The sequence below is a fragment of the Diadema antillarum genome, unplaced genomic scaffold (assembly GCF_040938485.1).
Source record: "Diadema antillarum isolate AM-2024a unplaced genomic scaffold, OU_Dant_1.0 seq00001553_RagTag, whole genome shotgun sequence".
NCBI lineage: Eukaryota > Metazoa > Echinodermata > Echinoidea > Diadematoida > Diadematidae > Diadema > Diadema antillarum.
Genome location: NW_027272282.1, coordinates 781,847 through 808,178, shown reverse-complemented (window position 1 = coordinate 808,178; position 26,332 = coordinate 781,847). Strand labels below are relative to the sequence as shown.

Sequence of the window (26,332 nt, the reverse complement as noted above, 5' to 3'; positions counted from 1 at the left end):
CCAACATTTTAAAAACACTTGAGAGCGCATATATATGTTTAGTCACACATGAATTCCCTCCATGATTCTTTTGATTTTCCCTTTTATCTCTTCCTCCTTTCTTTCCAGTTGGCAATTTTTTTTCATGAAAGCTTGCACTGCTTCAACATTACATGAAAACAAAACCTGAAGAGGCCATAAAGAATGCATTGAATGCAGATATTGCATACCAGTAATTATGTGGATTTTGCATCAGCAAATCTCTGGGTCTGTGTTTGTTTGTTTGTTTGTTTTTTTCCTTTCTTTGCATTGGGCACATTTTCGAAAAACCCGTGCATGGGTGAAATGAGCACCCAAAATAATGTACAACCATATGAAACAGAACAAGACAAATACAACGGAAACCACATCAATAACACTGAAATTCAAATGCAGATCCTCTTCCCTTGTCCATCCTTTTTCTCTTTTATTTTTTTTTTACATCGTTGGAGGGGGAGTAAGAGTGGACGCTACCATGGTGGTCACGTTTTGCGGACCCAGAAGGCACGTGACATTGTTATTCCCCCACGATGGGTAGGTGAAGACGTCAAACATGACCACGCCCATGGAGCTAATGAGGAGATTGACGACGATGATACCGATAATGTTCATCACGATGCCAGCCCTCACCTGAGGAAGGGGAAATTTAAAAATAATCAAAGTAAAAAAAAGAATGACATCAAATACCCTTTTATACTGTGCATGACTTTAGTATGCTTCGCTTCTCAAGCAAGATAAGCTTAGCTTGGACTAAAGTAGCTTTATACTTCCATTCTCGACCACGCACGCTAAGTGTGAGACGAGACCTACAATATATTGCCCACCCCCCACCCCCCCCCCCCCCACATACAACATCATCCCGTAGCTGTGCTTTCCACAAGCGCAAAAATTCAGTAGCAGTATGTACACTTACTCACGAGTAGAAATTCAGTTCTGTTGCTAGAGAGTTTTATATCCTGTTTTTCATCCCATTTACTGCATGGAGCTCTGCTAGGTGAGATTAAGCACTTGAATGGACCTTAAACTTCAAAGCCTCCTTTCTTAGTAACATTTTTTTTTTAAAAGTTTTTTTTTTTTACAGCATATGCTTTTTTCTGTTATTTAGATAAGTAAGGAAAGTCCATTTGTATTGAGCTACAGGTCATTTTAAAGCTTAGAGTCCACTCTTTCAAAATCTTTTCTTAAGCAAACAAGAAAAAGATGAAAATGTACAATTTGGGCCCCACTAGGATCCCTCCCTATCCCCCTCCCCTGGGTCCCAAGGGGGGCACCCCTAATTCTGCCATGAACAAACTTGAAACTACAGTCATCAATGTAATAACTCATAGTACTAACTTAGCTCTATCACTTCTGGTTCTAGAGAAGAAGATTTTTTAAGATGTCTTAATTTTGGGGGGTTTGGGCCCCTCTGGGGGCCCCCAGGTGGGGCATGGTGCCCATTTGAACAAACTGAGATCCTATCCCCCTAGGGATGCTACCTGACAAGTTTGGTGAAAATCGGTCGTGAGGTTCTCAAGAAGAAAATGAAAATGTAAAAAGTTTACGCACGACGGACAACGGACGACGCACGGCACACTAGGCACGCCGGACGCCGGACGAAGAGCGATCGCAAAAGCTCACTTGAGCCTTCGGCTCAGGTGGGCTAAAAATGTTAGTGGTATTTACTATGTATGTTTTTATATCAAATGTTGACTTTTTGTTGGTTTTGTGATGCAGGGTCACACCTGACTGTAAGGTTTTCACCTGAAGACAATAACACCCCAAACCTCCACATCAGTAAGCTCAATTTTCCTTTTATAGGATTTGCAGAGGTGGCAGTTTTTAACGAGATATTTCCAAGGAGACATTACCATGTTCGGGACTGTGATGGAGCCGTACGCAAAAGCGATGGCATTGGGAGGCGTGGCCACCGGTAGCATGAAGGCATAAGAACAGGAGATGGTGGCTGGCATTATGACGTACAGGGGATTGATGCAGATGCTCTCCGCCTGGAAAGAGCAAATTGTATGACTGTTGTTGAATAAATGATTTTTTACCATAATCCTCACCCATATCACTCTGAAATTCAATTTTTTTTTCTTGAATTACTTTTTCATTTTATCAATAATGAAGTTCAATTTTCAGATGTCCTTCATGATATTAAGAAATAAATAATTCAATTGACCTTTTTTCAGTAATCAAATCACAGAGAGAAGGTAGATTGAACAAAAAAAAATCTCACAGATATACATTTGAAATATCAAAATTCAATTCAATTCAATTCAGTTCAGTTTCAATCAACATTGCACATTTGGACACTCATCTCACTTCAAGTCTTGCGCATAGACACATAAAACATGAAACAAAAATATAATTACACATCACAGGATATGCATCATTAATACAACTTTGACATCGATATGTTTAAAAAAATCCAACATCTAACCGAATATCTGAAACTTCAGTAAACTTTGATTTGAATACTGCACTTAATTTTTTCAGAACAGAGTTTACCATCACTATAATTCTACATTATAAATTCAAGAAAAAATAGACAAATTGAGAAATAACTTGTGAAATAAATCATTACATCGTGCATAAAAATGGAACATGCAAGGGTGTGACCACCAACAGCTCCATAAATGGCTAAATTTTGATGACACTTGCATTAAACTTCAATTCTTTGACACAAATCATATTATGCAAATTGGCAACAAACTGCCTTCATCTTGCACATCATGATGAGTATCAGAAATCTGAAAACAATCACAACTTCTAAATTTCTATCTTCCTTTTCCATCATCCTAAATATGTGAATTGTGATGATGATGATGATGATGATGATTATTATCATTTCATATTTAAGCAGAGAAAAGGTGAGTAAATTGTGTCCTCTACAGAATATTGAAAGCATTTGCTGACCAGGGATGCAAGGATGGGGAGGAATATGGTTGCCGTGGCGACATTGCTGGTGAACTCGGTGAAGAAGCAGATGATGACGGTGATGATGAGGACCAGGACCCAGGGAGGTAAGAAGTCCAGCACTGCGAACTGGTCTGCGAGCCACTGGGACAGACCGGAAGCCTAGGTGGAAAAAGAAAACTTTAGTGAACACACTTTAAAAATAAGCAAATCCCAGGGACACAATGAATCAGATTTGTAAGATTTTTGAAACAACCATGTTTAAGAGGTCACAGCTGATATCTATCTATCTATCTATCTATCTATCTATCTATCTATCTATCTATCTATCTATATATATATCTACTTATCTACCTGTCTATCTATCTATCAATCTATCTATCTATCTATCTATCTATCTATCTATCTATCTATCTATCTATCTATCTATCTATATATATATCTACTTATCTACCTGTCTATCTATCTATCAATTTATCTATCTATCTATCTATCTATCTATCTATCTATATATATATATCTACCTATCTACCTGTCTATCTATCTATCTATCTATCTATCTATCTATCTAGCTATCTATCTATCTAGCTATCTATCTATCTATCTATCTATCTATCTATATATATCTACCTATCTATCTATGCGCATACTGTACGTCTAAAGTAAACTACGTAGCCTAAGCCCTATGGATACATAAAGACAGCTAAAACGGTTTCAGATGTGGAATAAAATGGAAATATCTAGGACCCTAGATGTGGAATATAAAGCAAATAAATCAACTTTTAGTTTCAGGCAATGAGACAAACTATCACTTCCTCGGCGATCTGAATGTGTACGCTATCTTTCCTCAGCTGCGCTTTGGAAAGATAGCTACATCCAGATTGCCTCGGAAGTGATAGCTTGTCCCATCACCTTCACCAACATTGATTATTTGCTTATTACTTCAAATCAGCATTTTTATCTCACTTTATAATGGCAAGTCTTCTCTTTTTTATAAATTTCCTAATCCCATTAAAATCAAGTTTGTGTTATTGTTGGGAATATATATGAAAGCAACTACGGCAGCTCAAAATGTCATAATCACATTCTCTTTTTCTCACTTTAGGCCTCTGCTCTACTAGCTGTTCTATTAGTTCACATGCTACAACTTATATTGTAGACTCGGGTATAGAGAGAAGAAACAAGACCTGGAATACATTTTGAACCCTCAAAGCTATTTTGAAATGAAATCCCTGCTGGATGTCCAACCCACCTCAGTTCCTGCAGCCAGAGCGAAACCTCCTCCAAGGAGGAGGATGATGTTCCATGGTAACATCCTCTGAGTTGTCTTCCAGTCGAGGAGTGCATCTCTGGATTGAGGTTTCTCATCTGTCATTAGAGACATGACATAATCCCAAAGAGTTATCTTTGAACACTTATTTCACTTAATCATCTATTCATTCATATCTGATATATATTTGTGTATGTAATCTGTTACTTTCATTAAATATTGTGAATTCAACTCTAAATCTGTATTTGTATATAATCTTATGTATCTAATTGTTCAAATGGGATCACATTTGCTGATAGCCAAAATCTTTGAACTCCCCGTTACATTTTACATTTTACATATTTCTGTTCTTATGATAATCAATAAAGTGAATTGAAATGAATACGTATAAAACTTTGGAGAATAAATATATGAATATACACAGAGAGAAAAAATATACACATAAGTACATTACAAAGATATGAAGCATCCAGTAGACTTAAAGCCACTTTAAGTTGTGATACCGTGGAAGATGAGCTAATGACATTGGTATAGTGAACGCCTTTCCTTCATTTCTGCAATCTTACTTCAATTCTGATTGACTGAGCAATTTTTTTTTTTTTTTTTTTGGGGGGGGGGTTGATGTATTATGGAAAAAGTTTGGAAAATTTGCAATTACAGCAAAATAACAAAAACAACATGTGGCCAACAATCTGCTGTCTAAACTACTAGGTATTCATCCTGCACTTCTTCTTTGTTGTTGTTGTTGTTGTTATGTTTTTTGAAATGTTACCAGCTCAAATACATTATGTGCTTTCTTCTGGGAAACAATTTCATATTAAAGGAATAATTCAAAACAAGGCATAGCTGGGTTTCACAATATCCATGCATTAAAAAAAAAAGGAATATCTGAAACGCTGCTTTACCATTTTCCATCTTAAAGGGACCACATTTCATGAACCATGGTGGGAATGCTGGAAAGATGAAGAGCAGGATGGAAATCAAGATGGCTGCCGTCGCATCGCTGATGTAGCTGCAGAGACAAAAACATGGCCACACATATGTAAAGAATCAAGTTCGGAAATTCACTGCTGGACACATAAAAGACAAGTTGCATGAGATACCATAAATGCAGAATATTTCCGAGTGTGAAAATTTTGTTTAGAGCGTTTTGCCAAGAAGAATTTATACTTCAGTTTGTAATGTGTCTACGTCAGTAAAATTCACACCCATCTGAAATCTTATTTGCCAAAGCAAAAAAAAAGAAGTGAATCACAAGTTAAAAAATAAGCAAAAATAAACAATAACAAAATTATTTCTTTAGATAAAAAGACCCTTTAGCACTGCATACGAGCACTACGAATAACAAAGTGTCACTACTTTGCAATAAAGTTCACACACATACCCTGATGTAAACTAATATGGCATAAAACCAATAAGTTATGAATATGCGTAAGAAATAAACACATTAGAAATGAACATAAATACACACAAACACACAATTACACACAAGTTTATATAACAGGGTCTACTGCACTTACTCTGGAACGGGGAAGAGACCGGCCCAGCCTGTAAATCCTGGGACAAAGTTTGGGTTGCGAAACAGCCAGAGCAGAGCCAGTATCACAAAGTGGCACAGGACTGCTACTTGACCCCACCTGTCAAAACAGAGTAGTGATCAGCGGTAGCAGTGAGATGGGAAAAGTGTTTTTTACTGATAAAAATCAATAGTTACCACTAGAAATAACTGTATTTACTCACTACTTATTAGTAATTATTACTTGTATTTACTTTTCCTTTTGTTCAGGTACCCATGACTCTAATTTTTTAAGTCTTGTGCACGCTAAAACTGAAGTCAATGAAGAGTGTGTTTGGCATTGATAAACTCATTACCTTCAACACTTTGATTTCATGTGATGATGATGATGGTGATATTACTACTACTACTACCACTACTTTTACTATTGCTACTACTACTACTACTACTACTACTACTACTACTACTACTACTACTATTACTACTACTACTACTACAACCACTATTACTACCACATCTATTACTACTGCTGCTTAAAGTAAAAATTTTCATGTTATATCAGTGGGCAAATACAAACGACAACAACAAAGTCCATAAACCATGTCTTAACAAGCTTGTTGATCAGACGACTCAATTTTTGTCTACAGATAATAAAAAGTTACAGACTGATAACATGCCTAATATGTCCATATCAGCATCAGTGCAAACACCAAGAAAACAATGCAAAGCGTCACAGCAGTATCACAAAAACTCAATTACAATAAAAAAAAAACACATCAACAACATAAATCACTATTTCCTGGCAGTGTTCCAAGGACGAGATGTAAGATTAGGAGGAATCCGAACAAAGTACATTACTGTATAAGCCATATATTTAGCGATTCTAACTTTTCACAAATCCGGGACTTCCCGAAAATTTTGTGGGTGGTTAAATTTGCGATTGTGGAGCACAGTATCAAATGGAGAAATGTATGCGTGCACTTCACATTCATGTCGGGATCAGAGTCAATATTTTTGCATGTTTTTAAATTTGCGAATAGCACCCAACTTGTGAAATTCGCAAAAACAAAAACCTCGCTTAATATTCAGCATATACGGTAACATCTGATCATACGTACGTCCAGGGACCAAGCTTCGCGTACTCTCGTTTGATGACCTCCCTTCCTGACTTCTCCTCTGCCAAGGCCACAGCCATGCCTTCCGCAGACTGCTTTCTGAAACTGAGAAATAAGGCCGAAAAAGAGTATTTGAGTATTTCTGGCCACATAAAAGAAATGGAGAAAGATGGGAGGGAATAAAAAGAGAGAAAATAATGGTTGGAAAATAACATATCACTAAAATTTAGTAAAAATGTAAGAAAACAAGAATCAGAATGAGATGGAGCAAAATGTAACAGAATGGATGGGGATGATGAAAAAAAAATGAATAATGCAAAAGAAGTAGAAGAAAGGACCCCAATTCATAAAAGATGGTAGGATATCAATTCTTGCTGGACTGGCAACTTCTCATAGCAACAGCCAGTCAGGAAGCTGAATTTTTTTCATTACCATGACGATTTCCATTCCAGCTAGAGTTGACATCATTGCAACTTTTTATGACATGGGGCTCAGAGGGTAAGAATATGATGAGTGAGAAGAAACTGAATGAGAGTGAGAATAGGAAGAAAAAGAAAAAGAAGAAGGAGGAGAGAGAAAATTAGGATGATGATGATGATGATGACACTGATGATGACGATGATGATGATGATGATGATAATGATGATGATGATGAGGGTGATGATGATGATGGTGATGATGGTGATGATGGTGATGATGGTGATGATGACGATGATGATGATGATAATGATGATGATGATGAGGGTGATGATGATGATGGTGATGATGGTGATGATGGTGATGATGGTGATGATGGTGATGATGATGATGATGTGGCACACATGGAAGAGGAGGAGGAGGAGGAGGAGGAGGAGGAGGAGGAGGAGGAGGAGGAGAAGGAGGTGAAAGCCAAAACATCTTACCATGGGACACCAAAGAAGAGGAGTTGGAGCCAAATCCAGCACAGGATGAGGTTGACAATGGTTCCTGGCAGCGAGAAGAGGAGCCAGCTGGCAAACGTTATACCGGAATCTGGGTACAATCTGGGTGGAGAGAGAGAGATAGAGACATTATAGATATATTGATAGACATATAGATAGATAGATAGATAAATAGATAGATAAATAGATAGATAAATATAAAGAGATAGACAGAAAGACAAATAATGGATAGATAGATAGATAAATAAATAAATAAATAGACAGATAGACAGGAAGATAGAAAGAAAGAGAGATAGATAGAATGATATATAATAGATAAGATAGATAGACAGACAGATAGATAGATAGATGAATAGACAGATAGATAGATACATGTATGTAGACAGAAAGATAGATTATAGATAAATAGATAGACAGACAGATAGATAATAGATAGACAGACAGACAGACAGATAGATACATACATAGATACATAGAGAGATAGATAGGTTATACAGTGTGACATTCATCAACAGTGTTTCAAACATTTCAGCTGGATCGTTCTGTGAATTTCCACCTCTACCAGTCGACAGCTTCTAATGTGCTTACTCGTCAATCACCCCAGCAAAGACGACATTGGGGCCCGTCCCCGTCAGCGTGGCTGTGCCGCCAATGTTGGCGGCATAGGCACAGCACAAGAGGAGACCCTTGCACAGCTTCTGTTCCTCGGGAGTCAGTGACTCGTAGTCAATCTTTTGCGATTTCTCCGTGGATTCCTCCACAACAGGTTCCTCGTCAGGATGTTCTTTCCTGAAGAAAAAAAAAGCATGATGAAGAAAAATAAATTGGAGAGGTAAGGAAGCAAGTATTATGCAGATATTGACTTTTTAGAGGTGTAGAATAAACACTTGATATCCCCCTGGAAGGTATACTGTAAAACACGTTATTTTCGCAGCACAAAATTTTTGCACATTGGAGCCGACGGTCTTTTTCGTGGCATGAAGTTTTCGTGAGTTGCCTCTGACAATTCAATGCGCATAGTGTAGACAAGACTTTTCGTGTTCATTTTAATTTTGCAAATCTTGGCTCGCGCAAAATTCTCAAAATTAAAATGCACACGAACATTCCTCGATTTCAAATATTTACCCTAAGAGATTGGATTCTGGAATACACCCTGGATATTGAGGAACCAATGAAAAGGGGAATATAACAAGGTAAAGGCTACATCTTGAAGTTCTCACTTGATAGTTCTCACTTATCTGAGAAATCACTTCACACATAAAGAGGGGAGGGGTGGGAAGGCTACAACGCTATTCTCCTTACTCCACACCCATGAACAACAATTACAAAAAAAGCTACCTAGCCCACCTATTCTATTCCTTATACACCGTCCAGAACAAAGAAGTATACAATGCAAACAGCTGACATCTTTTATACCAACGCTTTTCTGTGAAGTGGAGAATTGGACAAGGTAGAAGTAGATACAGGGGAGACAAACATTGCATGTACCACACACCACCACCACCATTTTCCACCTATTTGCCCAGTCAATATTTACAAAGATGAATAATTTACAAGTATCAGTACAATCGCAAGTGTCCCAGATAAATGCCCTCAAGGGGCTAAGAACACTTCTAGCTGACTGACTATTTGATATAAAGTCACTACAAAGAGATCAGGGGTGTGTTTAACCTTCTGGGCAAAGACTCCAACCCCATGTATCTCTTAACCCGTTGAGGACAAGTCCCAAGTATACTCAGGCAGATGTCTATGGCAAATGCACGTTGTAGCAAAATCAGTCTGTCCTCAATGGGATAAATGGGAGATTCTCTCGTGCCTAGACCCCTAAGCAAAAGAGAGACTCTGATCTCACGAACATGCACAAAGTACTATGTGCGATTAAGCAAACATCATGGGCTGGAAGCACTGACGTCCCTTTGCAGCCAGGGTCCAGCTCTCGTTCTAGTGTTATAAATGCTCTCTGGTGTTATCTTAGCCTTATTTTCAAACATTTATGACAAAAGTAGAATTGGAAGAGAGAAAGTTAAATTCTAAGCGGGAGAAAAATACATCTGAAATAGGAGACACGTAGGGTGCGTTCAAGTGCTCTCTTAAGACATATCAAACTGTACCCTACCCATGCCAGAGGAGCGCTTGAACCCTCCTGAAGTGTACCGTACCGAACTATTATACTGAGCCAAAAGCGGACCACTTACTGGTGAGCTCCAAAAGCTTACCAAGACCATACCAGAAGTTGTCAGGTGAAGAATGCGGGTAACCCGAACATACATCGGGATCATAATGCAACGAGTTCATTCGCTTTGTTCGGGACAACAGTAAGTAGTTTTTAGTGTGCCAGGTGAATCACCCTGTTGCTACAAAACCGTGTGACCCCCTCTAAAAATAACTCATGAGGTACGCTTTCTCCAAATCTGGCACAATACAGTACAGTTTGCTTTGGTTCTTTTTTGAGCACTCAAATGCACCCAAGCTAGAAAGGGAAAAGTTCAAACTCGGGCAATAGAGCAGACGATTTAAGAAAATGGTCTCAAAGCCGGAGATTTAGAGTCTCTTTCTGGGTAGTACACAATGCAAATGAAAATATATGTGTCATGCGTGTCAGTGTATGTGTACCCATGAAAATGTGCGCCTGTGTGTGTGTTGGAGTACAGTGTTTAAAAATGTCTTTGTGTATATGTTAGCTCGTAGCATGTGAAAATATGAATGTCATGCGTGTCAGTGTATGTGTATGTTAGGGTGCTGTGTATGAAAATGTGTCTGTGAGTGTCCTGGGTGCAGTGTATGAAAGTTTGTGTCTGTGTGTATTCAATTGTGGGGTGAGTTGTGAGAAACGTGTAATGTGTGTGCGTATGTGTGTGTATACGTTGGGTTGCAATGTGTAAAAATGCAGACATGTCTTTACATGTTTTAATATCAACCCTGGGTCACCTACTCTACAATCTAATCCACACAAATACGGTACACAATGTAAATTAGTGTGAAAGGTCAAAATAATGTAGAGCTCTTTTTCATGAGTAGAGGTAAGCATTGCATGAAACATCCTTCTATTTCATTCAAGGTCATAGGAGTTTATCCACTGAACTACTCATGTTGTACAAAGAGCATTCTTGAATGTTTGTTGTTTACTATAGATGTAGCGTTTCTTTATCTATAGTATCAATTATTCTTCGCATGCAGGTATGTATGTATGAACGTATGCACACACAAACATGCATAAACATACATACTGTACTATACGGATCTTACAAAATACTGTAAAAGTGGACATTTACATGCGACTAATTTTCCGTACTCGGATGGGTAAGATGAGTTTCGCATGTTTTCATTTCTGCGCAATCAAGACATCAACTACTGGAGCATTATACGTGGCAAGCATAAATATTTGCGTGCTTTTATTTTTACGCTAGTTTCTGGTTGCGCCAAATGCGCGAAAATTTCTACACCATGAGAATTTTCACTTTTACAGTACCTGGTAGTTATTTTACAAACACATCTAGCACACCTAATGTGAGCAGTAATATCACAGAGGTTGTAAAGCAACCACGGGGGGTGTTTCATAAAGCTGTTCGTAAAGTTACGAACAACTTACAAGTGACTGGTGATCAGTTCTGATGTGCTATACTATTCAGAATTTCCATAATTCAGCACATGAATAATAGTGACTGGTGATCAATTATTGATCACCAGTCACTCGTAAGTCATTCGTAACTTTACGAACAGCTTTATGAAACGCCCCCAAGATGCAGACAAATTGACTTCTTAATTTTAAAAAACATACAAACAAACAAACAAACAAAAATGCACATACACACACCTAAATCTAGACTGCCAATTTCATATGATAAACAATGTAATCAATCTTCATGGAAATTTGTTCCAGGGTCCAATCCTAATTAGATTCGTTAGAAGGTCAGAGGCGTATCATTTGGACCAAAGGATGAACAGTTGCAGCAAACCTTTAAATGATAAGTGACTAGCTATTCAACTTTGAGAGGAAGCTTATGATAAGATCATTATTAATAAAAAAAAAATAGCACAAAAAATTGCAAGCCCATGAAATCACCACTTTATTTACGATTTCAGAGACATAAAGGCCATAAAAACAATTAACTCCTTTACGTTCTGAAGCCTTTGCCCTCCTTATATCACCAATAAAGTGGCCCATTATATTGCTGATAAGGTTCATAAAAATCCGACACTGTTCATTTTTTACTGGCTCACTCAAACGATAATGGATCTTACCAAAATAGCTTCTTAATGAATAAAGCTGACACCATTAATGTTTTCACTGACACTCATCATACGATAATGAATCTCACCAAACAAGGGCGGGAGTAAATATCATTAACAACTGCTGAATCAACAATGGTGTAGGCACTGATGTGCCACATAATAATCCATAAAGCAGCAACATTGGTGTATTTCCATGCAACACATTCAGGTCGAAATCTCTTAACATACTTAAGGTGGATGACTTGCTTCACTTGTTTTGTTTTGCTTTATTTTGTTGGGGGTGGGGGCATGTAATCATTTAGGCTAAAAGAACAAGAACAACAAAAAAAATGGTACATGCAGTATGTTTACAAACTGAAGCAGAATCTACTTTGGACATTCGGTCATTACAGCCCATTTATTACACTAAAACACATTGTCCACTTAACTTTTATCCTAAACTGAAGATGCAAATATGGTATGATATGGTAGTTTATCGAAATAAATCCAACTTAGGAAGTTATACAAAGGTCATGAAATTGAATGTACAGTCCAGTGAAACATGAGTAACATTCGACTGACAATATGGTGGTTTTGTACCATTTGAAATTTGGTAAATTGGGTAATAGAGTTAATTGCACAATAGAGCATTTTAGTAAGAAATACAATCAAACCTGTCTATAGCGGCCACCCAAGGGAGACGAAAAAAATGGCTGTATAGACAGGTGGCCGCTATAGACAGGTTATCCAACATTGTGTGCATTGCCTACATGTACATGTATCATCGTTGTATACATCTATAAGTACTTACATGTACATGTATGTGTCTACATTTGCACACGTGCGTTTCATGCATTGAACAATGCCGGTGTTTTTGAAATTGTTGCACAGTAGCATGTGTACGGTCGTGAAGAAAGCTTAAAGGGACATTCCAGACGATTTTCATAATTTCACATCATGTAGTACATAAATCGACAACTCTATGTATACATTAGTGGAATTTATTGTGGTTCTTGAGCAGAGAAACAATATTTTGAAAAACCTTAAACAAATTACACTGAACAAGGATGATGACATAGGAGGTTCACATATTGCAGAAATGTTGCAGTGTAATTTCATTACAATACCGCTTGCTTTGCGAGTTCACCTGTGTATAATCTATGCATGCTTTCTTCTTTTGTTCTGCTTCCACGAGCCCCAACTCACGCATTCTTATGGTGACTCTGCCATGTCATCATCCTTGTTCATTGCAATTTGTTCTAAATTTTGAAAATATTCTTATTCTTCATCCCAGTTATCACAAATTCTGAAACTCTGTCCTCAGTATTACTAATTTATAGTTGTTCAAATGTAAAAATCTGAAAGTCATCCGGAGGTCTCCTTTAACACTAGTGCAGTATTATGACTGAATGAGTGATGAATACAGCAGTGGTGATCACTGCACGTTGCTCAGCAATGACTGGCAAAACTACAAAGCAGAAAAACATGCTGAATTACTGGCTCGGCTACGGCTCCGTCGGGTCTGTGGCCGCTATAGATGGGTTAAAATCTACCCCGGGAAACAAAATTTGTGGCCGCTGGCCGCGTTAGACAGGTGGCCACTATACACAGAGTCTTTCACAGGGCTTTTCTCTCAGGGGGATTTTTCAGTGGCCGCTATAGACAGGTGGCCGCTAAGGCAGGTTTGACTGTACTGTAAAACCATAAACATTCACAGCATGAATCTTTCATGAATTGGAGTTGACAGTTTTTTCATGGCATGAAGTTTTGAAGAGTTGCCGCCAGCATACATTAATGCACTGTGTGAAGAAGAAGAACAACAACAACAGCAGCAGCAACAACAACAACAAAATACTTTTGTGTGAATCTTTACTTTTGCAAATCTTGGCTCCTTGCAAAATTTGTGAAAGTTTCATTCACACAAAGATTTCTGGTTTGAAAACAATCCAGATCAGCAGGGGTGCCATCTTAAAGCCTCATGAAGATAAGAGTAGGCCTACTGTACTACTGGGCAGAGTTCAATTGCAGAAGCCATTAAACTGATACTGGTCACACACACAAAAAAAGTGCTTATTGGGCAGTTCACCCTAAGCTTATGGGGATAAAATGAAAGCAAAACAATTGATAAAAAATGTCGGTGATGTTTAGGGAAAATCTGACAATTCGCTCAAATTCAAAAGTTATGAATCGTTAAAGCTTTGCTTACATCCATGCACAGTCATTGCTGTGGTGTTGTTGTTTTTTATGATAAAGAGTCTTTGACTTTGATGAAATGTGCATTTGCCTTAGAAAGTGAACTTTTGTGATATACTCTCTTTGTTGTTACCACTTTTGCAACATATCACATAGTGTTGTAGCCTTTTAATTTTGCAATGAGGCACCTCGATTCAACCAAAACCATAAAAATGCATAACTTTGGGAAAAATCGTCCACATATTCTCAAACTTCACCGATGCATTCACTGAATCCTACTGCTGTAAAACTGGAAATTTTGGTAAACATTTCTATTTCAAGAATTTTGCGAGACCCAAGATTCACGAAATTAAACTCCGCATGAAAATTTTTGCCTCTACTATATGCACTGAATGCCAGTGGCAATTCACAGAAATTCATGCCGCGAAAAAGCTGTCAGATCCAATTTGCCTAAACTTCATGCTTTACATCTACAGCATATGTTTGGGCGAAATTCTCCCTGACTGCACCCTGCAATTAAGACAGCGGCAGAACGACGTAAAAGCCAATTGATTGAGATGCAGACATGGAGACACAGCACATCACTGGAGCATACCTACCCACCCTGAAGCTTGATAAAAACTAAAAAGGGGGATAAGAAAGGGCCCAAAATATAAAAACATTTACCAATCTTCCATACTTCACTATGAGCAGAGAGAACTTGGTAAGGAATAGAAGGATGAATAAAGTTTCTTCTTTATAAAAAAAAAAAAAGGTGGGGGATGTTTATACCCACTGGGGAATAGATGACAGAAGTGATGGAGCACCCTTACACTCACAAAGATTTTTGTAATCACGAGTGTAAACGCAGCTACCTTAGACTTACTTTTCTTCTCCCACCTCCTGCTCTTCATGCAAGTCCGTGACAGACTGGTCAAACGCCTGATTGGCATGTCCGTTGAAGGACGTTTCGCTGATCGGCGTGAACTTTTCTTCACCACCCTGTCCATCCATGTTTACGACTGTCCCGTTTTCGCTCTTTCCCTCTCGTAATCGTCGTTGCTACACAAACATGGAAGAGACGCGTGAAGGAGAGAGAGACAGAGAGGAAAAAGTACGAAATTGTAAAACAAGGATTTGATGAGCTTATCTCCAATAACTCTCAGAAAAGATTATGAAATATACTTTATCCACGACTTGCTTGTTCTGAAGGATGCATTTTTAATCTAGCATGCCAATATGTTTGGATGAGTTTCACATGATTGGCAAGATATCAAAATGATATGTTTGAACATTTGATGGCACAACCCCAAAATGTGTCTAGTGGTTATAAATAAGTATGTTATAATGTAATACATTACTTGAACCTACATGTGTAGTTTCCTTTGATCTTTGAATACATGGCCTACAATTTTCTCCAAATAATCACAATCTAAACATACACCAATTTTCATGACAATACTTTGAAAGATTTTCAAAATATGAAAAAAAGGATAAAATTCTAGCACTTGACCCTTGACCCCACAGTCTTTCCTATTGTGCAGTAATGCATGTGTGTACCAAGTTTAATCAAGTGTATTCATTGAATTATTTCAAAGGCATGGAGAAAAGAGTGTAATTTCAGCATTAGATAGTGTATTTCTTTGACCTGACCTTTGACTCTTGACATTTGATCCCATGATGAAAAATTTCGCAAGAGAATTACTGTCAGGCAATGCATGTGTACAATTGTACATACAAAGTTTCATGAAGTTACCTTGAGCCATATCAGAAATATGGAGAAAAAAAGTGACATTTTAGGCATTTTCACTTGACCTTTGACATCATGGCCCCAACCTGTCTCTATAGTATTCGTTATCTGGTAATACATGTATGCACTAAGTTTCCTGAAAATACCTTCAGGCATTGCAGAGATATAGAGGAAATAGTGACATTTTAGAATTTGATCTTAACTTGTGACCTTTGACCTTGCCCACATTGTTCATTCATACATGTGCATATGCCAAGTTTCAGTTGGACATCTCAAATTGTTTTGTTAAAGTTACATCATCCACAACATAGATTATGGACAGAAGAATGGGCGGACAGACAAGCTGAAAACAAAATGCTTCAAGTGACACTTCGTGGCAAAGGCATTAAAAAAAAATCAATTTTCTTTATCTCATAAAAGAGTCAAACCTGTCTATAGCGGCCACCTTACAGGAAGACAAAAAAGTGGCCATTATTGACAGGTTCTTAAACATGCTTTTACTCTCTGAGGGAATTGTTTTTGGTGGTGGTATGGAGGCCTCCAGCAGGTGGCCTCTAAAGACAGGTGGTCATTAAGACAGGTTTGACTGTACAATGAGATTTGCTGGGGATCAGCCCACAATGACACCAGAAATTGATGGATCCATTTAGAACCAGGACCCCATTTTATCATATTCGATTTTAAATTTCCTTAACACACAGGCTACTATAGACTTATCATTGAAATCAATTATATAACCAATATTATATCTCTTCATAAAACAGGGCCCAGGTGGGATTTTTTACCATACGGTTGTTCTCCAAGACCTGCTCAGCAATGGAGTGGGCGATGGGAACCATCATGGCTGTGGTGGCAGTGTTACTGATCCACATGGAGAGGAACCCTGTGGTTATCATCAGACCCATCATCAGCCTACCAGAAGAGATGAAATTATTGGTCAATCATGACTTTCTGGAATCTCTAGGAGATCTCAGAGATGGATGACTGCATTAATAGATGAATGACTTCAATCCATGAATGAATGAATGATTGTATGAATGATTGTGTGAAAGAATAATGAATATAGAATATATAGATAAATGTATAAATGAATAAATGAATAAATGAATGAATAAATAAATGAATGAACAAACAAAAAAATAAACAAACAAGAAAATAAATAAATAAATGAATAAATTGATAAATAAATTGATACATTTTGACAAAAATTGAATGAATAGAAAATCAATGAACTTAGGAAAACTTTCCAAGCCTTGTTTTAACTGTTTCATAATAAAGTCTTGTGCTCATACTTACTTAATACTAGGTTATGTGAAATAACATCATAACAATGTTATCATAACTTTCAAGTTTTTAATTGATGATGTTTTGTGATTGATACTTGCAGGTCTAAATTTGCATTTTGCACAGATCTCTGGTCCAAGTTGTAACTGAGTAAACATACCAGAAGTCTACTTTTTGCTGATCAGGAAGTTGTGAATTTTGGGAGCACTTTCTCTTTGCTTTGTTCTGTTTCAGTTTCATTTAGTTTAGTTTTGCTTTGTTTTGTTTTCTGGTGACTTTCAAATAGTAAACATGGTTCTCTAATGATATGTCATATATCCTATGCACTTTTTCCATCTTTTGCTTTATTTCGGTTTTGTTTGTTGTCTTTTTTATGGCTAGCTTTCAAATAGTAAACACAGTGCAATAATGACATGTCATATATCCTATGCCTGCAAATGTAAATAGGCAATGGCTTTCATTCCTGTATGAGTAAACAAATGGATGATTCATTTCTACAAATTTTCTATGAAAATCATGGGGACTATGTAGTGTGTAATCATCAAACAGAGAGGAATTTCTATCTAAAAGAATGATGTATGTTATGATCTGAGCCAAGTGCTGCTAAAACTTGAAAACTAGAAGACTTTGGGATGCTTTGCATTATGAACATGATAGAGAAAACTAAATATATGCCAAATTTCAAACACAACCGAACCTTGAAATAAAAGTCCAAACACAGCATTATCCGTAGTCCTTACTCTGATAGTTTCAAGTGCATCCATAAATTGCTGTGTCAGTCACTGCATAATCATTTCTAATTCATGTCTTAAAAATATGTGGTGTTATTGCAACAAGCAAGGGTAACAAACAAACAAAAAGTAAAGAAACAAACTAACAAACAAACAAACAAACAACTTATTCTGTAGGAGATGTACTCTCATTTGAAATCACGATCATCACATTTTTTTTTTCAGCATCTAGATGTAAAGAACAGGGGAAACTAGAGACCCAATGGATCTCTAAAGTCTTTACCATCTGGGCTTTGACCCCATCAGGAGCAGAACGGCGAGCGCCACCCGCCGGTGGACGTTCCAGTGCTCGACGGCCACAGCGACGATGAGCCCGCCTACGAAGAGGAAGTTGGTGTCCTTGAGGTAGTTGCGGCAGACATCGTCGGAGTCCATGACGCCCAGGAGGGGGTACATGATGACCGGCAGCATGGCTGTGACGGCCAGGGGCAAGACTTCCATGATCCAGTACACGGCCATGATGATGATGACATAGGCACCCTTGGATGGCTGCGGTTGACATGGAAACCAACATTAAAGGGATGGTATAGTGTTGGTTGAGATGAGGATTCAGCTTTTTAATTTTTTGTGAGATACTTAGAAACCACCATATCAAATGTTGAAGGGCACAAAATTCTATGAGGAATTCAAAGTTTATTTGATGAAAATTTGTTTTGAAATGGCGAGATGTCCAAAAACAAAGTCAAACAAAGCAATCACAATAAAAGTTGGGTTCCACCATTTATTAGGATCGCTTTGTTTTGGATATCTCAGCCATTTCAAAACCAATTTTTGGCAGATAAACTTTGGATTCTTCTCAGAATTATAAGCTCTTTCATATTTCATAACAGATTTCTTGAAATCTCAAAAAAAAACACCACAAAAATATGTTGGAAACCTGAAGCTCCATCTCAACCAAAACTATACCATCCCTTTCACAAGGCATTTGCATTAATATCATACAAGGAGGTGAACAAAAAACATTTAAAAATTGCATCCATAAAGAATTTGTCACTTGAATCAATCATCTACTCTACTGTTACGTCATATTAGTGAGTTTAATATTTTGCGAATCAGGAGTCCTAATTTCACAAGTGGTGCAATTTTCAATTGTATATCTATCTATCCATCTATTTATCTATCTATCTATCTATCTATTTATCTATCTATCTATCTATCTATCCATCTATTTATCTATCTATCTATCTATCTATCCATCTATCTATCTATCTATCTATCTATTTATCTATCTATCTATCTATCTATCCATCTATCTATCTATCCATCTATCTATCTATCTATCTATTTATCTATCTATCTATCTATCTATCCATCTATCTATCTATCTATCTATCCATCTATCTATCTATCTATCTATGTGTCTATCTCTTTCTATTATATCATATACATATATATATATATATATATATATATATATATATATATATATATACGTGTGTGTGTGTGTGCGTGTGTGTGTGTGTATGTGTGTGTGTGGGTATGATATCATAAATTAAGTCTCTCGACAGAGAAAAAAATTGTTCCAAGTAATAGTCTTGTAAGAGCCATACTGCTATCATGTATTCATGCATGCCTGAATCTTAATTATATAAAAATTGATATCATAAATGTGTGTTTTTCCACATAATAGTGTGTGAGATATGAAAGTAAGTTCACACTGCTGTCTTTTTCCCCTTCATTGCCACTATGCATCTCTGTTGCTTGATAAGTGAATGACTCAACCTGACACAGTTATAATATTGAGAGTCACATCCTGCTCATCCCCATCACTGATAATGTGAGTTCGACTGATTTATTCTTTCAAAAATCCTTGCCAAAGTTCACCTCCTAGTTTGTCTTTTGGGCAGATTTCCCGCCATTGTTCACATCGTCTCGGCAAGATTTGCAAAACTGGCCTCGAATATGCACATCCTGACCACAAACCTAGACAAACGAAGAATGTACATAAAATCGAGGTCTATGTCAGAGTGCTTTAAAAACTGTTTTCTGTCCCTTTTCTGTTTTTAACACTTGCAATGTTTTCCCTACGTTTGTTGAGAGCACCTCAAATCCTTCAAAATTTGTTGAAAATCAGGTATTGCAGGACCAAAACTCAAGTAAAATCCCGATTACCAGAAAGGAAAAGAGAAAGTGATTATTTCAAACTGCCTATCTAGTATCTATCTATCTATCTATCTATCTATCTATCTATCTATCTATCGATCGATCGATCGATCGATCGATCGATCGATCGATCTATCTATCTATCTATCTAACTTTCTATCTGTCAATGTATGAGAGAGAGAGAGGAAAAGACCCCAGAAAATAAATGTAGGTATTCACATGAAATACAAGTTCAGGGGCACTTTATTATTTTTGTCGTGAATTTAAGGGGAGGGGCATGTTTACCCTTTATATACCTAAAGCTCTTTTTCTTGAAATATAAACACTCTTGTTAACACTGACAATGCCCCCCAAAATCTGGACTGTCATCATTCCTTCCCACCCCCCCCCCCCCCCCCCATCAAATGTTTTCTTCTGTGGTGAACTATGACAGGTGGCCATTAGAACCTCCTCTGGTGTCACCCGACCTAGATCATATTTGGCCTGTTCACAGGCACTTAAAGAGGAAATCCAGTCCAAATATTTAGTCTAAGTTTTTCTAAAAAAAAAACAAGAGTAAAGTCTTACGAGTTCAATGGTAAAAATTTGGCTGATATTGGATGAAAAATAAGGAAGTTATGACATTTTGAAGTTTTGCTAATTTCTGGAAAAACAGTTCTTGTACAGTGGATATGAATATGCAAATGAGTGAGCTAATCATGTCATACCCTCACAATTTTCCATTGATTGTGTACAAAAAATGACGAAAATTCAATGTTTCTGTCATTGAAGTCTGAAACATGACGTTATTCCTGGTTGAATAACTTCAGAACAGTGATCAGGTAGATATACAAGGATTTGAGGCTCAGGCATAATTGTAATTGAATGAAAAACTGGAAATTTCAAAATTTTATGTCCAAACTATACGGTAAGTTGTGAGTGAATGACATGCTCACTTTGCCAGGTGCATATTGATATTGACTGTTCAAAAACTGTTTCCCCCTAAAATAGCAACACTTCAAAATGTCATAACTTCCTTATTTTTCATCTGAATTCGACCAAATTTATACCATTGAACTTGTAATATTTTACTCTTTCTTATCAGACTAACTTATATTTGGACTGGATTTCCCCTTTAATGATCAGTTTTTGGATTGTGATGCAAAATATCCATTCTATATATTTGCTGCCTTTTACCTACTGAGTACACTTTTAAATAGAACATTGGTCTTTGTCTTCAGCTGGTGCATTAAATGTTGTTTTGATGAAAACTCCCCCAGGGAACAAGAGACGTAGCTATTGGTAGGCAAACATTAAGGGCGCTACATTAATGAGCAAAGTCTGCCTACTTACACCAATCTTCTCATCTCATCAAATGATATAGCACTCAGCGGATAATTAAGAACAGCTTTAGCAGAAACCACACACAAGTTGCAGTCACACTTAGCAAAACTTCATGAAATTAATATTCTCATTTAGAAGTTTTTCCAGTGTGATTGCAAACTTCCTGAGAACTTCTCGTGAAACCTCCTACTAAAACTATATAGGGAAATTTCCCAAACCCCTGCAAATTTTCTTGAAGTCTGTGCAGTCTTCACACAAACAACTGAAACGTTGTGAAATTTGTCAAGAATGACCAGTGCATTACACTGCCACCAAAGTGCATGCTTACTGAGATGTATATGTGGGCATTGTTACATCACAATCATCAGCTGTCAGACATGCAGTGCGTGCTTTATTCTATGTTGCACATGTACACCAGTGACAAAAACTTTGAGAAGTTTGAGTGCCAGCGTGAATTAAAGCATGAGCAAGGTTCACAAAGAGCTCGCAAGGTTAAACTTTGAGGAGATTTGCCAATGTGAGTGTGGCTTTAGACTGCAACAAAGTTCTGCACTACAAATCATCTATTTGTCATTTTCACAGCACAGTTGGGACAATAATCAGCTTAAGAAGGAGCTATAAGACATACTGCCTATATGCTTTAGCAGCTAGATTGATGGTTACATTTACAACTTAAAGGTCCTCTTTACCTTTGGGAGTACTTTAATTACTAAAAAGATGTTCAAGATATCCCATTTCATGCACATGTGTAGGTCTGTTGTACCATAAAACATCATACCATGCATTTTTTTTTTTTTTGCAATAAAGCCTAAATACAAGGAGATATCAGTATTTTTTTTCAATAAACCGTAACCGCAGACTGTTAAGTCTGGAAACATTTTTGTTATAGCTATTGCTCAAATTTTGTATATATTTAAAAATACTAAAAGGAAACCCAAACCCCCCAAAAAAAATGTGGATTGGGTGAAAGCAGCAACATTAGTAAAACACATCAGTGAAAGTTTGAGGAAAATCGGACAATCGATGCAAAATCTATGAATTTTTAAAGTTTTGGTGTTGGAACCACTGGATGAGGAGACTATTCGATGTTATGGCGTCACGTGTGGACAACAATATAAAGAAAATATAAAGGGAATTCCACTAAAATTCATATTTCATGAAAATTACACATTTCATCAACTTGACACTGACATATGTTAAGGGTAGCAATTATTCCCCCTGCTTTCTGAAAGCGGTTCGTCAAGTGCTCTTTCACTATGCTAGAAAAGTGAATTTTTGTGGAATTCCCATGTGAAATTTAAAGCACTAATGCTGGGTTTTTGTTTTATCTGCAAATGGTGCATTATGTATATATTACCTATTTGTAAGAGTACAACGAAATTCCCATTATGAATAAGACCCTTTCATACTTAATGAGATATTTCCTATCTGTAAAAGGCTATTTTGGGGAAAAATAATCTTTGATCTGTAGATAGAATTCTGTGCAACATGGCAAAGCCATCTAAAGCTTTCACAGGGTTCGTATTCATATTTTTCTTTTCTTTTTTTTTGTTGAACCTGACACATTTCCTGTGCTTTGACAGGAGAGGGTCTGCCTATACATTTCTAATGCATGAATTTGAATAGACCATTTTACCTTCAACCATGTTTGACCTGATCACGTTTCCTGTTACCGGAAATAGAATACATGAGACTTGAGTAAATGTGACTTTACATAAGAAGGTGACATTTCTGCTGGCATCACAAACATGAAAACTTTTCTACATTTTTTTTTTTTGTAATCCCCCCCCCCCCTCCCACAAAGAAAAACAACAACTAGTTAATGGTTTACTTTAAAGCATATACTGAATGTCAAGAAGGCATATAATGACTGAAATGTTTTGGTGAATTTCTACAAGCATTGCTAGCTGATGAGATGCAATTTAAGTGACCGTACTATAAGACGAAAAATATTCAAGGCATGGAATTTTGCGAATTGGAGCTGAAAGCCATCTTTTGCGGCATGAAATTTTCACGAATTGCCACTGGCATTCAATGCATATGGCAAGAACTTTTGTGTTCATTTCAATTTGTGAATCTTGGCTCCTCATGAAATTCACAAAATTTCATGCACACAGAAATTTTGGGTTTTACAGTATTCACTTTCTTGATTCTATGTGTGGTCAGGCATGGATGTTCATAGTTCATTCGGTAATTCAAATGAAACAAAAGTGTGATTTATGTGACAAATGTTACTCCTTCAGTTTCATATTAAACTTGTTGCTGGCCAGCACGTTGCACAGTCAATTATTGGAAGAAAATTGGAAGCAGTTGCTCTGTTGCTCAAAATAGAGTGGAGCTACAGTGGAATGAGCATGATTTCATTTGCGAATGCCCTGATACAACTATGCAATTGTATCAGGGCAATTACACCCTGGCCAAATAATGGTTAGTGGTAAGGTTTAGAGTACAGATTAGGGTTGGGGTTAGGTTTAAGGTCAGAGTTTGGGTTAGGGTTAGGATTAAGTTCAGGATTGGAATTAGGGTTAGGGTCAGGGAAAGGGTCTGGGGTAATTGATCAAATCAAGAGTCCAGCTGCGGGTAGAAGAGTTACAAACTTCCCTCCATCATGAGAGCCCTATATGTAGACTTTGATGATGATCTAAGCTGCAGTTTGCAAGTAATTACAGATCTTCCTTTCTATCTAGATTACTCTACGTGTTTGTGAGTGATGATAAATTGAACTTTAGAAGGTGGCGGAGCATGTAAACAGCACTACAGCACTTGAACACATTAAATTCTTCAGTGTGGACAAAAAAAAATTGTTACAAAATTAATCTTCTATTGTTGATTTTGTTGATCTTCATTTTGACATAAGAATAACATTTTGGGTGATTTTGTACTGAATTACTGATTCTTTTTTTAACATAACCAGACAAGGTTCCTTTTGGCGCACCATAGCAAAAACCTGGACCGTTGCCCGAACCGTACTTAGTGTAAACGCACCCTAACTTTGCAACTACTTGAATGACAAAGTTATATGATTGTAAAGAGATAAAAGATATCATAAACCCAATTCAATGAGGTAGGTTACGATGAAGAAAACTGTCCTTCCAAAGAGCAGACACTATTCCGTATGCCGTAAACAGCATCCAAGAAGAGACTCTGCCTTCAAATTACTGGGCAATCACAATACTTGAACAAAAATTATAGCACCACCAAAATCGATCAATCATTCATAATCCTGTCAAAGTGGGGAGTAGGAAGCTCTATTCTATCTATGTGAGGGGGACTTTATGACTTGTTTGAAAGTTTGTGATGTTTGAAAGCTACTTTGTTTATGTAGATTTTGCATGGATGGGCACATTTTCTGTTTACAAAAAGATAAGAAAAAAATGCTAGTGAAAAGCGTTCCGTTCCCAGCCAAAGAAAATCTTGAAATTGACAAAGCAAAATATTCTTCATATTTCTGCCAAACGATATAATTTGTTGGAAAGAGTGACTTGACAATTTCCATTTGAGGATTTGTCCATTTTATCATCTTCTGAGTAGCCTTCCTGAGTAATTCTAGTCTGGCATTATCTTTTTGCATATTTCAACTCAGAAGTACAAGTGTACGTTTTTTTCTTACGAAAAAGAAAAAGCCCGGGCAAAAGTACTGCTCTAAAACACAAACATCTTGAAATCAACAAGCCCCTTTGTAAATGTAGAAGATGTGTGAAGTATTGGTAGTTTTGTTGTATTTACTCCCACTCTCCTGGATCCCACAACAGTGATTAAAAAACCCACAAAATTTAAACTCTCTTGGTCCTCACCAATAATCATGATAGCACAGCATTATGCAAACTTTCTTCTTCCTCCATATTTTGCAGGCAAAGCAAAATATCACCTAAGTGTAAAATATGAAATATCATCTATGTGAGGTGAATAGAGATGCAATAGTAATACATCCTTCGTGACTATATACATGTACTTGTAATAAGGCAGTAAGCAAATGAAAACCTATGATACCCCGAAAGAAAATGAAGAAAAGTAGTCAAGCAAATGAGACCTGTAATTGAAGATTTGAGTAATCTGTGATTCATAGCTAAACTTCTGGCAAGACCTGCACAAGTGACTCTTAAATATCAGATCGTCTATCTTGTCAGAAATCTGGCAACATTCAGAATTTTCCACTGGCTTGCAGTTTGCCCTTGTTTGCCCCGACAAACATGTACTCTAAAGTCGAAATTTTCGTGGTGTAAAAGTGGAAATTTTCGTTGTGTAAAAATTTTTCCAGTGTGGACATTTTCGCGTATTTCGCACAACCAGAAGCCAGCGCAAATATAAAAGCATGCAAATATTTTTGCATGCAAAATGTTCTCGTAATATTCACGTCATGATTCTGCAGAATAAAAACACATGAAATTTATTTTACTCGACCAAGCACAAAAAGTTACTTACCCGAAAATATCCACTCTTACCGTAAACAAACATCTACTATGAGCCATTTTCAAAATGCCCTGATCAAGTTACACACATTTCACATGAAAAACCTATAAAAGAGGGTGATAGGCTGTTAGAAGTGATAAGAAGTTTTATAATCTGTTTAAAAAAATGATCTCCATTTTGTTATACTACCTTTCTCCTCTCCCAATTTCAAAGTCTATGAATATTTTGAAATGATGTATGGTCTTTACCCATTGCGGATGAGTCTCGAGTATACTCGGGAGAGTGTCTATGGAAATGAGTGCTGTACCAAAATCAGCCCATTCTCAACGGGTTAAATGTCTAATCTCCCTAAGACCTGGCTACACCTTATCATAAAAGCCATTTGAAAGATAACATATACCTGTATATAATTGTGTTTACAATTTCCTGGGGTTAATCACTCCTATGAAGAAAGAAGAGAGTTTTAGGCTGCAGTTAACTTACATTATCCCCAATCACAATCAGCAGTGGTAGGGACAGCAGGGGTGTAGCAAAGAGGATGATAGTT

The 26,332-nt window shown here is 37.1% G+C and overlaps 1 protein-coding gene across 1 annotated transcript; it reads right to left on the bottom strand.

Moving 5' to 3' along the window:
• Nucleotides 1-456: 456 nt before the first annotated feature.
• LOC139710681 (Na(+)/citrate cotransporter-like) lies at nucleotides 457-26,332 on the bottom strand. The gene is made up of 13 exons (XM_071622602.1): nucleotides 26,269-26,332; nucleotides 18,173-18,438; nucleotides 16,660-16,786; nucleotides 15,011-15,186; nucleotides 8,329-8,529; nucleotides 7,723-7,842; nucleotides 6,824-6,925; nucleotides 5,710-5,826; nucleotides 5,095-5,201; nucleotides 4,172-4,287; nucleotides 2,920-3,081; nucleotides 1,869-2,006; nucleotides 457-648 (listed from the first exon to the last, which is right to left on the bottom strand). The coding sequence occupies exons 2-13, from the start codon at nucleotides 18,406-18,408 to the stop codon at nucleotides 457-459; spliced, it is 1,794 nt and encodes a 597-aa protein (XP_071478703.1). The 5' UTR covers nucleotides 18,409-18,438; nucleotides 26,269-26,332.

What these genes read in the sequence shown, in the direction of transcription:
- LOC139710681 (XM_071622602.1), bottom strand. Translation starts at nt 18,408, where the DNA reads ATGGCCGTGTACTGGATCATGGAAGTCTTGCCCCTGGCCGTCACAGCC. An exon ending in GGTCTCTTCCCCGTTCCAGA is followed by an intron (nt 5,202 to 5,709) that starts GTAAGTGCAGTA and finishes TTGTCTCTGCAG; the next exon opens with CTACATCAGCGATGCGACGG. An exon ending in CCATCACAGTCCCGAACATG is followed by an intron (nt 649 to 1,868) that starts GTAATGTCTCCT and finishes CCCCTTCCTCAG; the next exon opens with GTGAGGGCTGGCATCGTGAT.